The sequence below is a fragment of the Perognathus longimembris genome, chromosome 2, assembly GCF_023159225.1.
Source record: "Perognathus longimembris pacificus isolate PPM17 chromosome 2, ASM2315922v1, whole genome shotgun sequence".
NCBI classification, from domain to species: domain Eukaryota; kingdom Metazoa; phylum Chordata; class Mammalia; order Rodentia; family Heteromyidae; genus Perognathus; species Perognathus longimembris.
The window spans coordinates 13,072,479-13,088,479 of record NC_063162.1 but is presented as its reverse complement, the minus strand read 5'-3'; the positions used below and the strand labels follow the sequence as shown (position 1 = coordinate 13,088,479).

The 16,001-nt window shown below is 37.1% G+C and overlaps 1 protein-coding gene across 1 annotated transcript in view; it reads left to right on the top strand.

Annotated features, from left to right (window-relative positions):
- Positions 1 to 13,065, top strand: part of Nhlrc2 (NHL repeat containing 2) — a 48,748-nt gene extending 35,683 nt beyond the window's left edge. The window contains exons 6-11 of the mRNA XM_048338211.1: positions 1,583 to 1,682; positions 5,035 to 5,266; positions 5,814 to 5,936; positions 6,715 to 6,924; positions 7,920 to 8,139; positions 10,701 to 13,065. Of these exons, the coding sequence (XP_048194168.1) occupies positions 1,583 to 1,682; positions 5,035 to 5,266; positions 5,814 to 5,936; positions 6,715 to 6,924; positions 7,920 to 8,139; positions 10,701 to 10,957 (1,142 nt within the window). The 3' untranslated portion in view covers positions 10,958 to 13,065. The remainder of the gene's footprint in view (positions 1 to 1,582; positions 1,683 to 5,034; positions 5,267 to 5,813; positions 5,937 to 6,714; positions 6,925 to 7,919; positions 8,140 to 10,700) is intronic.
- The last annotated feature ends 2,936 nt before the right edge of the window (positions 13,066 to 16,001 follow it).

Below are 16,001 nucleotides of genomic sequence, written 5' to 3'. Positions count from 1 at the left end.
TACTACAAAATTCAGATCCACATTCATAAAATAATGATTATGGCTGACATTTGAGTGTGGCTGTCTCTCAGTGTTATTTCCAGTGCTTCACATGCTTTGAACCTTTCATTTGAAAGTCATTATATCTAAAATAATGGGATATTTTATTAATTTAGATGTCCTAGTCATTCTAAGAGAAGCAGTGTATAACCCTAGAATAGCTGAAGGAGCAATGCAGTATGTTAAAAATTAATTGTGGAAAGCTTTTGATCTAGTTTTTAAGGTCCTTAAGCAGAGACTGAGTTCCCAGAATAGATGGACACCAGTGTCACTTTCAGTACAATCAGATCTGAGTATGAAAAAGAACATGAGGAGAATTGCTTCTCTTCGGATGTTACTGGATAGCGATGATGAAGCCAGGGAGAGAAATACCACAGTTAAGGGCAGAGACTTTCTGTTGGCCTGCCTGGCTCGGAGCAGATCCTTTATTTGCTAGCTCTGTGAATTTGGCACATCACAAACCTCTCCAGGCCTCTGTTTATTCATCTGTAATTTAGACCTCCTAATAGTAACCAGTTCTTGGGCTGTTGAAAAAATTGCCAGAAATCTCTTAAGTGCTTGGCACATAGCAGCTAAAGTTACTTGCAAACTAACATCATTGTGGGGTTTTGGTGTTAAATTAATATACAATTAAGAGTAACACCAGTTACAGAGAGAGGGGAAAAAATTCCTTCGGGACACAACTATTTGAAGTAAAAGGAGGTGAAAATAAACTAGCCCCACTAAGATATTGCCTTTAGTATAAATTAAAATATCTCCTAAATGTCTTCTAAAATAAAATAAGTATTTTACCAATACAAATAATTTAAGAAATAAAGCTTTGTTGCATTGTAATAAGTTGTAACATCCTCCAATCTAAAAAACAGAAAATTACTTATTTTAATAATCAGTTATATGATATTTTATTCTTAATTGTTTGCATGTCAGCTAATCTCTCTTTTTTTTAAGTTTCACATACAATTAGCCAATGGATTTTTAACTAGCTATTCTGATTTGTCTCTGAGTCCCAAATCTAATACTGAAATGGAAATATGCTTCCCATGAACACTTAGAAGATTTCATTCTTTTGTGGAAACTGGCAGAGTTTCGTTAGAGAGTGTCAGCTTATTTCTCCTGTCACATAAAATAAGAAATCAAATAGTCATAAACATTCTATCCAGAGCTGCAGAGATTGAGAGTACTTGCAGCTATGGATGTAGCTCAGTGCTATGAAATTGTTTAGCTTCTGCTAATCCCCCAGTTTTTGTCCCCAGCATTTAAAACAACAAAAACAACAACAACAACAAAACCTTGGGCTTTTTGCTAAGGAGATACACTAGGTTCCCTGTACATATTTTTTGAATTATCACCCTGTGTACCATTTGAAGAAAAGAGGGAAACTGGTTATAAAATTGTTGCAGGTAAAATTCAAATCTAAGGGAAAAAAGTCCTCTCACTAAGAGAACAGAAAACCCATTTTCATGTTTTTCTATCATATGATTTATGAACTTACAGGTCCTGCCTCTGGATTTAGGTTTGGTAATTACTGCTTACCTTTCTACAGGTTCCGAGGACCAGAGAAATGATGTTCTGTGGATAGCCATGGCAGGCTCCCATCAGATATGGGCACTCCTCCTGGCCTCTGGCAGACTGCCAAAGAAAAAGTAAGTGACAGCATCTCTGCGCCACCTGCCCCCATGGGGTTCACAGAGCTACTTTCCAGGCCCACCCTCACAACACCCACGGTACTCACCAGGATGTGCCAGATTGTGCCTCCATAACAAGCAGCCTGGATGCTCAGTGGCTTAGAACAAGGCCTTTTCGTGCTCACTACATACCTTCACTGGGGAGCAGTGCTCTGCCACCCACTCTTAGGAGCCCTGCCAGGCCAGCCATCCTGGCAGTGAGGGAAGAGGAGGTGGTGAGTCACTCGCTAGCTCCTGGAGCTTCTGCTCAAAGTGACACATGTTGCTTCTACTCCTATTTTATCAGACACAGTAAAGTTCTGTCTTGCTGAGCACTCAAAAAGAGAACTGGAAATACTTGGTGGGCCCTACTCTTCCTATATAGTTGAAGTATCTGCAGTTGTTCCTTCAAATAGTTGAGTACCACATAGTAGAGTGCATACTACTCGGGTTTTGTAGTCAGGCCTGAGCTTGAATCCCAGTTCTGCCACATATCTCTGTGCGCAACAGCATAGGCCTTTAAAGCTCAGTGTCTTCTTTCACGTTACCTTCCTGGTTTGGATGAGAATTAATACTCCATGTGAAGAGCTCAGCACGAGGCTTTGCACACACAGGATTCATAGAAAGTGAAAAGGTAGTATCTACATCGTCTCCTGTCTGCTCCAAAGAGCCTTTGCCCCCTCACTCTCCAGCCAGACTGAACCACACTCTTCTCTGAGGCTTCACATGAAGTCACTTCACTGCACTATATTTTTCTCAGCCTCCATTTTGCCCCATTTATTTTTGTGGCCTCTATATGTACTACAGTATCGGCTACATAATTGGAGCTCAGTAAATACTTCCAGTATAAGTGAATGAATGAAAACCATAGGCTAGATCAGCACAGGTCAGATCAGCATAGAAAGTAAGTGCTGCTTATCTTAATTATCTTTACCAACAGAAAGGTGCCATTGTGTCAGGTATTCCAATAGTGTGTATGTGTATGTGCGTGCATGTGTGCATATGTGTGTGTGTGTTGCTTTGGAATGCATTTGTGTAAATGTTCTATAACATTCAATCATGCACCTAAAATATTAAAAATACTATGTGCTAGACACTGTGCTACGCATTAGGGGTGAAATTTACTAATTAGGGATAGATTAAGATGAAAACGTGGTTGCTCCTCACAGTGGACTTACAGAGGATGAATCAGCTCTGCATACAGTTAACAAGTACCATATGGAAAGAGAGTCACTACAATAGTCCTTTAAATTGAAGTTTTTATCAGTAAGATTTCAGGTGCCTGAGAAGACTTTTTGGAAGAGGCATATAAAGCTGAGACCTGGTGAAGAGAAAAACAAAAAAGGTTTTCCAGGCAAGAGCTAACACTAGTGATGCCTGTGGAAGTCAGCTCTTAGAGTGTCTTGTGAGCTCTTTTAAGAGATTCAGACACCTTGTAATACACTTTAAGCTAGGAAGTGACATGATTGGATCTGTCTTTTTGAAAGAATCTTGACAGCATTAAGAGTGGAACAAGACTGGAGACTGAGCTAGCACTGAGGTGGCTATAGCTGACTTCTAGGCAAGTGATGATGATAGTCAGCAACTATGTGGTTACCAATAACCGTGTATGAGGTGTGATCATAAACAGCAAACAGAAGCAGCAGAGCTTGCCAGAATATGCTGTTCTGTGGCTGACTGTTTTGGACATAAATGGTCAAGGGCTGCCTAAATTTCCTAATAAGTAGAGTTGTCATTCTTGTTTATAATAGGAAAATGGTCACTCGGATTATATTGACCTGCTTCTTGATTTTAAGGATGTATTATCTTTATTTAGTACTGATCTTCAGGTGATAATAACCCCCTAATGTTTTACAAGTTACTGTTTCTCCTCTATTTAATGAACGCCTTTTTAAATGTGTTAAGACTCCTTATACCATTACCTCTCAAGTTATTAGCTATTACATGTTTTCTCTGGCTAGCTCTTTGTTGCACGTTCCTTGAAAATGGCTGTGCTTTACACATTTTGAATCCCTTTGCTTCCATCCCCTGCTTCTTGGCCTGACTTAGCTTTGGGAACATACCAACCCACAGTGGTGGTCATTGTAGACTTTTACACGTTGTGCCATGCATGGAATATGTATAGTCCCCCATTTTTCATTCAAAATCACCTTCTTCCTTTTCTCCTGCACTCACTACCACGTGTTCTTTATTATCCCTGGCCTAAATGTAGAATCCTAGGTAAAACATATATTTCCTGCATGACCAAAGGAGCCATTGCTGTAACCATAGACATCTTTTTCATTTGAATTTTTTGTCTTTTTTAGTCCGTCTGGGTAGCCCACCCAGGCTGTGCTGGAACTCACTATGTCATCCAGACTGGTTGTGAACTGAATATGCTCCAGCCTCAACTTCCAAGGGCTAGGATTGTAGGTGTGCATCACTACCCCTGGATTTGGAATAGTCATTTCTTGGAGGCGGGGGGGGGGGGCGGGAAATGCTGTAATCCTTAATGTTTATTTAGCAGCTCGCTTTAAGAATCCTAAAACTATAAATCATGTTTCACTGTTCTTTGGTGTACAGAGTGATATTACCTCTGGTTTTTATTTTATTTTTATTTGTTATTATAAAGGTGATGTTCAGAGGGGTTACAGTTATATAAGTCAGGTAGAGTACATTTCTTTTTAGACAGTGTCACCCCTTTACCTTGATTTCTCCAGGTTTTCCTTCCCATCCCCACCCACAAGTTGTAAAGTTCATTTTCAGCATGGAGTAGTCCTTTAAACAGACATTCCCTTATTGATTTTTGTACAGTTGATTAGTCAGTTCAGCATAGTCATCTCTTGTAGTTTTCTTAACATAGTAATGCCTGACCTGGCTATCTTATGAAAACTATTTTTTTATCTCATTTGTTAGTCTCTACTTACAAGAACAAAAGACATTTTTAATGAAAACTTAAGCCTTAACTACACCTTACTTTATCAAGATCTAGGTAATCTTTTTAGTTTCCTTTTGGAACCTAATATTATATACAGCTAAGAATTTAAAGGATGACTAAAACTGCTTTATCAGTGATCTGATCATTGTTATCATTCTAATCCTCTCTGTGTTCTCTGTCCTGCTCCTGAGTGCAGTTTCAGTTGTGTATATGTTGAGGAAAAGTAGGCAGGTCACAGTGTCTTAACAAGATAGACAATGGAAAAGTATCATGAATGCTGGCTGGCAGTTTAACTGGGCCATGATCACTAGTTTTCTGCTTTCTTTTTTTAAATAATGCTTTTGCCATTGGCTTGATTACTTCCATGCATTTATTTATAACCAAGTTGGACACAATATGCCACTTGTCTTCCAGTGAACTAAAAAAAGGAGCCTGCCTGAGGTTTGCAGGGAGTGGAAATGAAGAGAATCGAAACAACGCCTATCCTCACAAGGCAGGTTTTGCCCAGCCTTCAGGTCTTTCTCTGGCCTCTGAAGACCCCTGGAGCTGCCTCTTCGTAGCAGACAGCGAGAGCAGCACAGTGAGAACCGTCTCACTGAAAGATGGAGCTGTGAAGCACCTCGTAGGAGGAGAGAGAGATCCCATGGTAAAGAAAGTCACTTTCATGCAGTATGCCAGGCACTGGCCAAACTAGCATTTTCCTGAATTGTGGAAAGTTAATGAAATGTAGGAGAGATCAACCTTGAGCTACCCATGAGTAAACTAGAAGTCAAATCAGCAGAGGTATGAATATAGAGAATCACAAAACCATCTTAAGGTAAACTAACTTCACGTGATTGTTGATAGTTGTTAAGGGCTCAGGGAGAAAGAAAGGTTAAAGTGTTTATTTTGAGAGGGAAGGAAAATACATTAGGTATTTAGCAGTGGTTTGGAAAGACCATCAATCCCCTGCTTGCATGTGGTACTGTGGTGAATAAAACAATAAAGCCCCCCACCCCGCGCAACTTGCTCAGGCTTAAAATTCTATCACTCCTTTTTAGTCTGCACAAAGTAGCCTTCCCTATGTATGTAAAAATCACAACTGTCCCCCTTTGACTTTAATGATGCAACTATCTTAATTTGTACTTTCTATCATTACAAAGCACTGAAAAAATTTGATAACTGCTATTTCTTTTTCTTTAAAAAAATTAAAGAATTTATTTGCTTTTGGTGATGTTGATGGAGTAGGCATCAGTGCAAAGCTTCAGCATCCTCTTGGGGTGGCATGGGACAAGAAGAGGAATGTCCTTTATGTGGCAGACTCCTATAATCACAAGGTGAGTCCTGACAGAATTTATAATACCTTGCTTTTCGTCCATGGGACTTAATATGTGGAAGTCTGTGCACCTCCTACAAGTGCCACTCTAAAATACAGAAAGAAGTCACAGTCCTCGGCAACTGTGCAGCTTGTTCTGTGCCCTGGGCCCTTTTTTTGCCAAGATGTTATGATAGTATCTGAGCTAGTTCCAGGAGCTAAGGCCAAGACCTGTACATTCTAACCCATCAGTAACACCTAACAGATGAGTATCTTGAGTTGTTCCATAGTTGCAGTGCCTGGTAGAAAATAATTCTCTTTTTTAATCTATGTATTTGTTTCGAGTCTTACTGCATTTTCTTTTCCACAAAAATCAGTGTATGAGCAACCATCAATTTAGTATGGTTGAAATATAACTGCAGATTGTGAAGTTTTAACAAAGGTACAAATCCTCTGGCAATCTAGGTGTTCATGCAAAGGTCATTGTGAATGTGTATTCTATTGTGAAGAAAAATGATAAAGTCATTTTTTAATTTCAGGAATAATTTCATCCAAGAAGGCTCCAAGAAAACATTGAATAACCAAAAAAAACATTTTATAGTTTTGTTCTCATGAAATATTTCTCTCTAGGGTGTGTAATTTAAATGTTTGACATTTCAAGAAAAACCTACTGGTTTTTTGAGGTTTCTTGAGAATGATAGTGGCAGCCGAGAATTCTGTCTAGTTTTCTTTGTATTATAGCTTCTATCCTACAAACATGAAATTGACCTTCCATTATAAAATGTTTTATTCCTCTGTAGATTAAAGTTGTGGACCCCAAAACAAAAACCTGTACAACCTTAGCAGGGACTGGAGACACTAGTACTGTCAACAGTTCTAGTTTTACTGAGTCAACTTTTAATGAACCAGGAGGCTTGTGTATTGGAGAGAATGGTCGACTGTTATATGTAGCAGACACCAATAATCATCAAATTAAAGTAATGGATTTAGAAACAAAGACAATTTCCATGGTAAGTTGCCTTTGAACATAAGCTAAAGGGTGTGGTTTTAAGAATGATTCTAAAGTCCTCAAGTAATTACAAGCAGTTTTCTCCATAGTGAAACTGACACACATAGGAAGAGTAGTAAGTGGGTTCCTCCATTGTGTTCTTTGAGTGTGAGAGCAGAAGGCCTGTTTTGAGGATCTCCCATTACTCTTAAAATAAGTATTCCATCTGTGCAGAGAAACTGTGAAAGTTGGAGAGAATTCCATCAACCTTCAAGAAAAAAAGAGGGCTCAGATCTGCTTTTGAGCTTATAGATACACTGACACATACCATATATGTGTGTCCTGTGGATTGGGTTGTTTATTCAGTGATATTTAGCAGATCGGGTAATCTCTGTGCACATTACCAAATCATCTTCAGAGGAACCTTTACAAGCCATTTTTCACATGATGTGAAAAATAATATTGGGAGAAATTTAAGCCATCAATTTAAAAAAAATATATCAACATGGTCTCTAATAGACTTTTCAAAGAATTCTCTTATAAGCTACCCCCTAATGTATCAAACTTACCTGAAGAAAGAAAGGAAATTTCTTTTCTAAAATTGTAGTTGCTTGCCAAAGTCTGTTTTACAATTAAAAAATACAGGTTATGATCGTACGTTTCATTTCTCTTTATGTAGATGTCAGTGTAACATGAAAATCTTCTTATACTTGGTAATTATAAGAGAATATGTATTATTTCTGTCCACTGCCTTTAAATTCATAACATTTTGCTTTGATTTCCTAATGTCTATATATACTGGATAATTAGCTCTGTCTCCTTTATTTATTGATCTGTTTATTGAGGTGAACTTTTTTCGGTATAAAATAATTTGGAGGGCATTTAGGTAAACACATTCTAGTTCAAATTAGAATGGCAATTAGTGTTACTGATGGTTTTAATTTATCTCTGAAGTCTAAAAATAGGCTCTTTTCCTCTCAATTTCTGTAAAGTACAACACATTTTCTGATTTCCTAGCTTCCCATCTTCCCATCTGACCATGCTGTGGTAGATGGCCCATTCCTGGTAGAAAAGCCGAAGACAGTTCCCAAACTGCCAAAGTCTGCCCCGAGCATCGGGCTCTCCCCAGTAGCTGCACGTCCTGGCCAGACCCTCGAGTTCAAGCTCAGCCTAGACCTCCCGTCAGGAACAAAGCTGACTGAAGGAGTTCCCAGTTGCTGGTTTCTAACAGCTGAAGGTAGGAGGATCTAGTTGCAGAAACAAATATGTAGTAAGTTCTTGATGTCCAATTTGATTTTCTCTCTCATTTGTTATGTGCTATTTTTACTCTGTAATTGGGCAAGATTTGAGAGAAATTATGTGGGGGAAAAAAATGAATCTGGGTCTAACCTTACTTTGGCAGTTTCCTTTAGTCTTTGAGATTTTTTTCCTCCATTTTGTTAAAGAATAGAATAACTGAAAGCTACATTTTAGTTGTTAGCAGCATGGTTTCTTGGAATATGGGTTTGCCTAGATCTCTCCCCTTATCCTAACCTAGTTTTTGTTGCCAAAAATCCTCTTAAAGTTAAAAAGTCTGAAATAGAGAAAGTGGAACCTTCTCCATTGTAATTCTTTCTCTATAACTCTTCCTTCCAACACCTTTTTTCAGTCCTTCCTTTCATATGTGTGCCTCAGAGTGGGAACTAGCTCCTTATTTCACTAGTTGATCATACTGTTTTCAAATATCTGTGTAACAGTGGGTAGCAGTTCTGAAGAAGGGGTAGCAGTGGTCCAGGAATGTGTGACATAGGACTTCTTGTCTCCAGTGTTCCTCCTCTGTCCTAGTCTCCCACGCTCTTTCACACGTCCTCAGTCTTCCACTTCCTCCCCAGCTCCTTCTCCCTCGTATTCTCTCACACACTTTGTCATATATTACCCAGATCATGGTCCCCATGGCTTCTTGCCTTCATATGTTCTCAGGGCAGAAGACACTGTCCACTCAGTGTCCAAAATGAGAGGACGCAGAGGTCTTAGGTAGACCGGCAGGTTGGAGTTTGGGAGGGTGGCTGTGGGATGACTAACCCCTCAGATCCCCACAGACAGAGAGGGCTGATCAGAACTCAGATAGCTAGAGATTGTTTTGTAGACAGACCTGGGCTACTCCACAGCCCTCTGTGAACTCAGAGCAAGTCCTAGATGCCAGCTTAGCAGTTATGTCTCTCTCTGTAAGTCCGCAGGTAGTGCACGGGTTAAACATTAATGCATTGATTTTTTTTTAAAAATAGGATATTAATAAACTAATATCAAGGGGATATAAAATACAAATAGTGTTAAAGTGAAAAGCATAAGAGAACCACTGGCATATTGTGGTTCCAAAAATCTTGTGTGGTATGCATGAAAAACACCTGGAGAAGTGTTTTCTGTGTTTTATTTCTAGATTTGAATATTTGAAATAACATAGTTTACTTTCCTCACTTGACTTAAAATTTTAAGTTTGCTACTCGTCTTTCTTATAAAATCAAAGATTAAGTAAAATATACTCCTTAGTTCAGAAATAAGCAAAGTAATAAAAAGAATTTTATAAGAATTGTTCAGGAACTCCTTTATGAAAACTTGGCACTTAACTCTCAGATTCTCGCATTTGTCATCTTTTTCTCAGTGTTATCATTCAGTCAGGTGAATACTAGCAGCATTAAACTGAAGCACATGCAAAGAGGGCTGGGCAGCTTACATTTATTAGTTGTTTACTGGATATTTGTTAAGCCATATAGCCAATCCCTATATTTAAGTCTGGGAAGAGTTTTATGTATTAAAATGAGATGGACAAACTGTCTTGGTTTTTATATTGCTTAAATTCAGAAATTGCACATGCAGTGTTGTCTGTTTTTAAACAAATCTATAGGGTGCTTTTTTTAAGTCTTACTCTTGGGTATTTCATAATTCATCATTATCTAAAATAGCAAGTCAACAATGCGGCTGAGCACAGTGGTGCAAGCCCATAACAACCCTAACACTCTGGAGGTACAAACCAGAGTGAAGCCAACTTGAGCTACACAGAAAGATCTTATCTTTAAAAAAAAAAAAAAAAAAAAAAAGCCAGGCACTATAGCTGGAGACCTATAATCCTAGATTCTCAAGACGCTTAGATCTGAAGATCATGGTGCCAAGGCAGCTGGGACATAAAGTCTGTGAGACTCTTATCTCCAATTAACCAGAAAGCTTGGAGTTAGAGATGTGGCCCAAGTGGTAGAGCAGCATCAGCTTTGAGCAAAGAAGCCAAAAGGGAGTACAAGGCTCTGAGTTCAGGCCCCACTACTGGCGCGCACACACACACACACACGCACACACACACACACGTCACTGTAGAGTTGTACAAATTGTTGTATTCCCTAGATAAAGGTTACTTTGTAATTTGCATATCATATGCCTGAAAATTTTTATCTGTTTGGTAGAAATTCTCTATGATTTCCTATGTCCTAGGTTTGTTTATACATCTTAATGGGGTTCATTGTTTAACCGTGAATATTATGGATCTTGAGCTTTATTTGAAATATTCAGTTTTATTTCAATAGAAATAAGTTTATGTTTTATTTTGCAGTATTTAAACAAATTTTTGTAAGAATTAGATCATCGATGTGGAAATTTCTCTGGGGTGGTCATTATATCTTAGTCCCATGTCTGTCCTACAGAGCACAGAGCCTAGGTACGCAGAAGCTTTTTGCAAAAAATGGTTGAATGGATCTTGTCTTCCTAAGATTTTTTCCAGTTTCCTGACTGATTTCTTAAACCATCTTGGTAATTTAATTTTCCATTTTCTAGGCAGCGAGTGGCTTCTTCAAGGACAGATACCATCCGGAGACATAGAGAACCTTTCTAATCAACCAACAATTCTGCTGCCAATTCCTGGTGATTGCTTGTCACTTGAAGCCGTGATATCTATCAGTGTGTTTCTTTATTACTGTAGTGAAGACAGCAGTGCATGCATGATGAAAGGGATTTTGTTTAGTCAGCCTTTACAAATAACTGATACACAACCAGGTTGTGCAGCTCCAGTGGAGCTCAGGTATGTATTTTAGTAAGCCGGCTAGCAACCCCTCACCACTGTCCCTTCCACAGTCCTTACCACTGTCACTTCTGCACCTAGATTCTATGGTATCATTCCTCAGTTTCAGCAGCTAATACTAAAATAAAGCTATGTTCCTTATTATTTATTATAAACCAATTTCTTCTTTCCAGCTCTCTACTAGTCTAAGCTGCTGACCATTATTTAAATCATGATACTGTAATCTTTGCCACTATTTGGTACAAGACTGAAGGCCACAGTATAATAAAAGAATATTATCAGAAGACAATTTGCAGTAAACACTGGTAATAACACCAGGTATTATTATGCCTGGTATAATACATGCTAGAACTAACTTTTCTACCTTTATTAGTAGCAGTCAGCATACTTGTGTATATAAATTTTACAGTAACTTTAAATAGACCTAGGCTGTGTCCATGTTTATATAAAGACACCTGCCATTCAGTGCATAAGGTCTGTTTTAAGCCAAGGGAAAAAAAAAAGGTATTTTCATTACAGTAGAAGCTTAAGTAGTGTGAAGGTGGTTACACGTGATTTTTATCTTCTCCTGTGACTTTCTCACTTGAGATATTTTTCAAAGAGATTTGATCTATTTTTATTGTAAATTATTTGCTTAAATATCACTTTAACATATAATACTTATTATATGTTAATAATTATTAATGCCTTATAACTGTATAAAGGAAAAGTTGAACATATACTCTCCAAGGGCATATAGACCCACTTCTTTACCTAGATTTTCTAGTTTGTTTGTTTCTGAATGAACACATTCTTACCAGGTAATGAATGAATCCCAGAAATGTATTTACTTTCAACAAGAAGGGACTTGGGATACATTACTCTCTGTGATAAAGAACTGAATTTGATATAAACATGTATTTATGTTGTTTGGGAAACTCACATTTCACTTCTAAGAATTAAATGCAAGTTTGTTGGGTTTTGGTTTCTGTGGTTCTAATATTCAAACTGTAAATTACAATCATTTATAGTACTGCTTCCAGAAATCACATTTAAAGTTTTAGATTGCAGTTTTCAATGTAAAGCCTTTTCATGCAGTTAACAGATATATACATAATATGCTCTTTAACAAATTAAGGCAAGTGATCAGCTAACTTTTTTGGGTTTTTTTTTTTAACTGCAGAGGAAACAGCCACTGAAGATATTAGAAGGGTATTATTAGCAGCAGCAGTAGCATAATTTATCATCTTTGTAGCTATTTAAAAGCCTAGTTTTGTTTTCCTAAAACTGATCCAACATGTTTGTGATTTGATCAGTTTTACAAGATTTAAAAACATCAGGTGAACCATGTTTGCTTATTCAATAAATATTTATAGACAATATGGTATAATAGGCTTCCCCTCTTTCAAAAAAGAGTGCTGAGCTTGAAGTGTAATGTTTTAAGCACCATTGTCTGTCCATTTATTATACAATTTTGAAACATAGTATTTGCTTATTAGGTTACCTAAATATCTGAATTTTCTTGTTAGGTTAGCTAAATTTTTACTTTAAGGTTAGTTAAATCTCTAAAGAGAATGTATTGCTAGTGACTTTGATTTAATTAGTAACTTGCTAAAGATGTATTTTTTTAATGTGTAAATGTAAAATGAAAAGGAATTCTTTAAAAATTACACATAATGACCTCACAAATCTTTTCCTAACACAAACCAAAAAATAACACTCTGTAATCAAAGGATGCATAATACCAATTTTCTTTTTTTATGGAGAATCGGCCTTAGTTACGCTTTAATCTCATGTGACTTTTGTGCTTCACAGTTGGACAGGATGAGACTATTTCGGCTCAAGCATTTCCTGTTTAAGGACATAGCTTCTTTCTCTAAGAGAAGCATATATAGTTTTCACTTAGCAATGTGGAAATAACTAATAATTTATATTTAACATAATACAAAAACACACAGTATGTTATTGTATATTTTCATATGCACTAAAAATACAAGTACACCTTTTAGAAATTATTAATTTTTCTCTTTTTGTAGGTAGAGTTTTGTTATTTTTAAGGCAGTACTTGGTTTTATGAATTTAGTTTTATTTGATATTCTTACTGCCAATGGGCATTGCTTTTTACATTAAAAGATATTGTGTGTAATAAATTACTGTGATTTTGAATAAATCACGCTGAAGCAATATAAATAGGTTCCTAGGATTTATGACTAACATAAACTTCTTACATAAGAGGAAGCTCTAGAAAGTTTATTTTAAAACTTCTTGATCCATGTCTGCCTTCTGTTTTCTACAAGGATTTTTTATTTACTTTTACTTTTCTTATTGCATTAATTATGCCCATTGACAGTTTAAATGGAGTACGATTTCAGTGTAAGTCACCTTAATTAAAATTCATTGAGGTGACATTGTGCACATTCTAACATACCTGAAGTTATAAGTCTTTGCCCTAAGCTACTCTGCTTTTATATCCCTAGTTTTTCCTGTCTGTGAGAGAACTTCACAATGAAATCGTTTTTAATTTTTACTCGGGATTGATATTACCACCATAAAAGTTTTGCTTATCTTGCATCTTCTGTCTTAAGCAAATATTTAACCTAATTACAAAAGAAAACTTTGCAGCTTAATAACCTATAAGTCTAACTTTGGCAAAATTCAGTGACTAGGAAAAAGTGTTTCCTTTTAACAGTTAGGTTTAGGCCTTCCAAAAGCTGTAAATCTTGCTTAGCAAGGCAAATACCAGTTTACTAATGTGGACCGTGTGCACGCCGATCATCAGGAAGCATTCATGTATGTTTCTTTTGTGGCCAGTCTCCTTTTCAGCTAATACTACTGAGATAAGTTATACCTTGATTGTATTTTACTAAGGTTGCAAAAGCTGGGAAGATAATGAAAATCCATAGCTATGACATAATAACTGCCTTTCCTACTAACAAAGTTTACTGTAAATTTATATCTGTCAACTAAAAACACTTCCATTTTAGCCATTTTCCTTGACATTGTGTTTAAGAATGATCGATCCTAGGGGCTGCTGGAGAATACATCCTTAGTATGTACAATACCTACCATCAGTCTCCCCATACACACACACCCCTCCAAAATATTTTTAAAGGGTAACCAAAAGTTAAACTTCATAGAGCACATTCCCATCAAAATATTTGTAGGGGGAATTATGTTCATAATGGTTCTTCAGAATGATGAGTTATTGATGCATTTATTTTTATTTCATTCAACTTTTCTGTATTTTTTCAGTGGTCATTGTTTTATTTCTAAAATCAGAAAAGTGCTGTAATTGCTTTTTCTACTTTTTTATTCTGAAGATACTTTGAAGTCTTGATCTGCCAGTTCTGTTTGTGCAGGTATGAGACCTGGTGAAGATGGGGTAGAATCAATCATTACCGTCTTTTTTGCTGGTGTGTTCCTTTGCAGTGCATTGTTGGAGTAAGAACAGGGACATTTCAGGAACTTAGGTTCTCATTCTTGCAGACAGGACCACTGTACTGCCCTATGGGGTTGTGTGAAAAATCGTTCACACAGCATTTAGTAATTCACGAGCTTGCTGCTTGTCAGCTTAAGTAATGATAGCAATAATTCATGACCACAGACACAGGGCTTCACATTTCCACCACAGATGCAGTCTGTAAAGGAAAATATTTCTATTTCATATCTTATTATCTAACTACTTAATATATTAAGCTCCATAGATCAAGGAGAAGAAAAAGATACTTTTATAGTAAAATGTATTACTGCTTCATAAACTCTTATTGTTTATATGAGGAAGCATATCTCCAGCTGTATTAAAGTTTTTTTTGAGTACTTCTAGAAGTATGAGCATTGAATGTGCATCCAAAAGGATTTCAACACACACCATCCCTCAACCTGTGCTCAGCGTCTACCAAACAGATTCAAGAAGGTGGTGCTATCCTGTTTTGGCAGTGTTAGCTCCATTGGGCTTCAGATTATCTGCATAACCATATGTCCATTTAGTGCGGATAAGGAAATGAGTTTGGGATGTTGGTGATGTATCTGAAGATCAGCAAAGCTCCCAGGATAATACCTCATACCTAACAGGGCCTGTTGCCGGCAGGTACTCAGAGTAGTCATGTGACTCAGATGGACAGTGAATGGCAGATCTTTCATTCCGACATGGATCTTCTAAATCCTGGCTCACCTACAATATAGAGTGAAAAGAAGTTGCTTCTAGGGATACTTCAGTTTTCAAGTAAAGGGGTAAGAATAACACTACATTATTGAGTTCCTACTGCTTGCCAGGATTCTTGTAAGCAATTACATCAGCATAATCAAGGTCACCTGTTTAGGAAGACTTTCTGGATGAGAGTCTGTTTAACCACCTGCTGTATTGCCTCTCAAACAGAAATCTTTCATAGCTTCTTAGTATAACCACTTATCAGTGCAAAGAACTCCCAGAACTCTAGTAATGATTGCATTTGTAATTTAAGATCTAATTATATGGCATTTCATTATAGCTTCATATCATCCAAGCCTTGGAATGGTCTGTATAATTGTTTACCAAAGGATTCTATGTGCCTGTGCTCCTCTCCCTTAATTTCCAACATCCATGGTTTTCCTCAGCAGATGGATGTATTAGAGAAATAGCAGTGTTAATTCCAACAGTGCTGTCCCAGTTGGTCTTCAAATGATAATTAAGACCTCATCATAAAGACTAATAACAAGAATCCTTGGCACAAAACTGTTTCAGACTCTGAGAAGCATATTCATATTTTAGAAAATTTGTTTTGCTAGCAAAAGTGAACTCTAGAAATAGAGTATTTTCTGCTTTCTTGCTTCATAAATTCTACTGATATGTAGTCCACCCCACAGTGACTCAAATGTATGCTGTGCTTTTGCAGTTAAGTCTTGTCAGGATAGGGTCATTCTACCAGTCTAGCATTACCACCATTAAAAGGAATGGAGCAAGGAGCTGCAGAACAGTGACTGTGGTTTGTGATCATCCTGGTGCAGTTGCAAACTTCTTATTGAATACTTTGCTCTTTAAGTAATATTATGGTTCTTTAAGGAGTTTATAAATTTTATTATAAAATCCTCAAGGAAATATG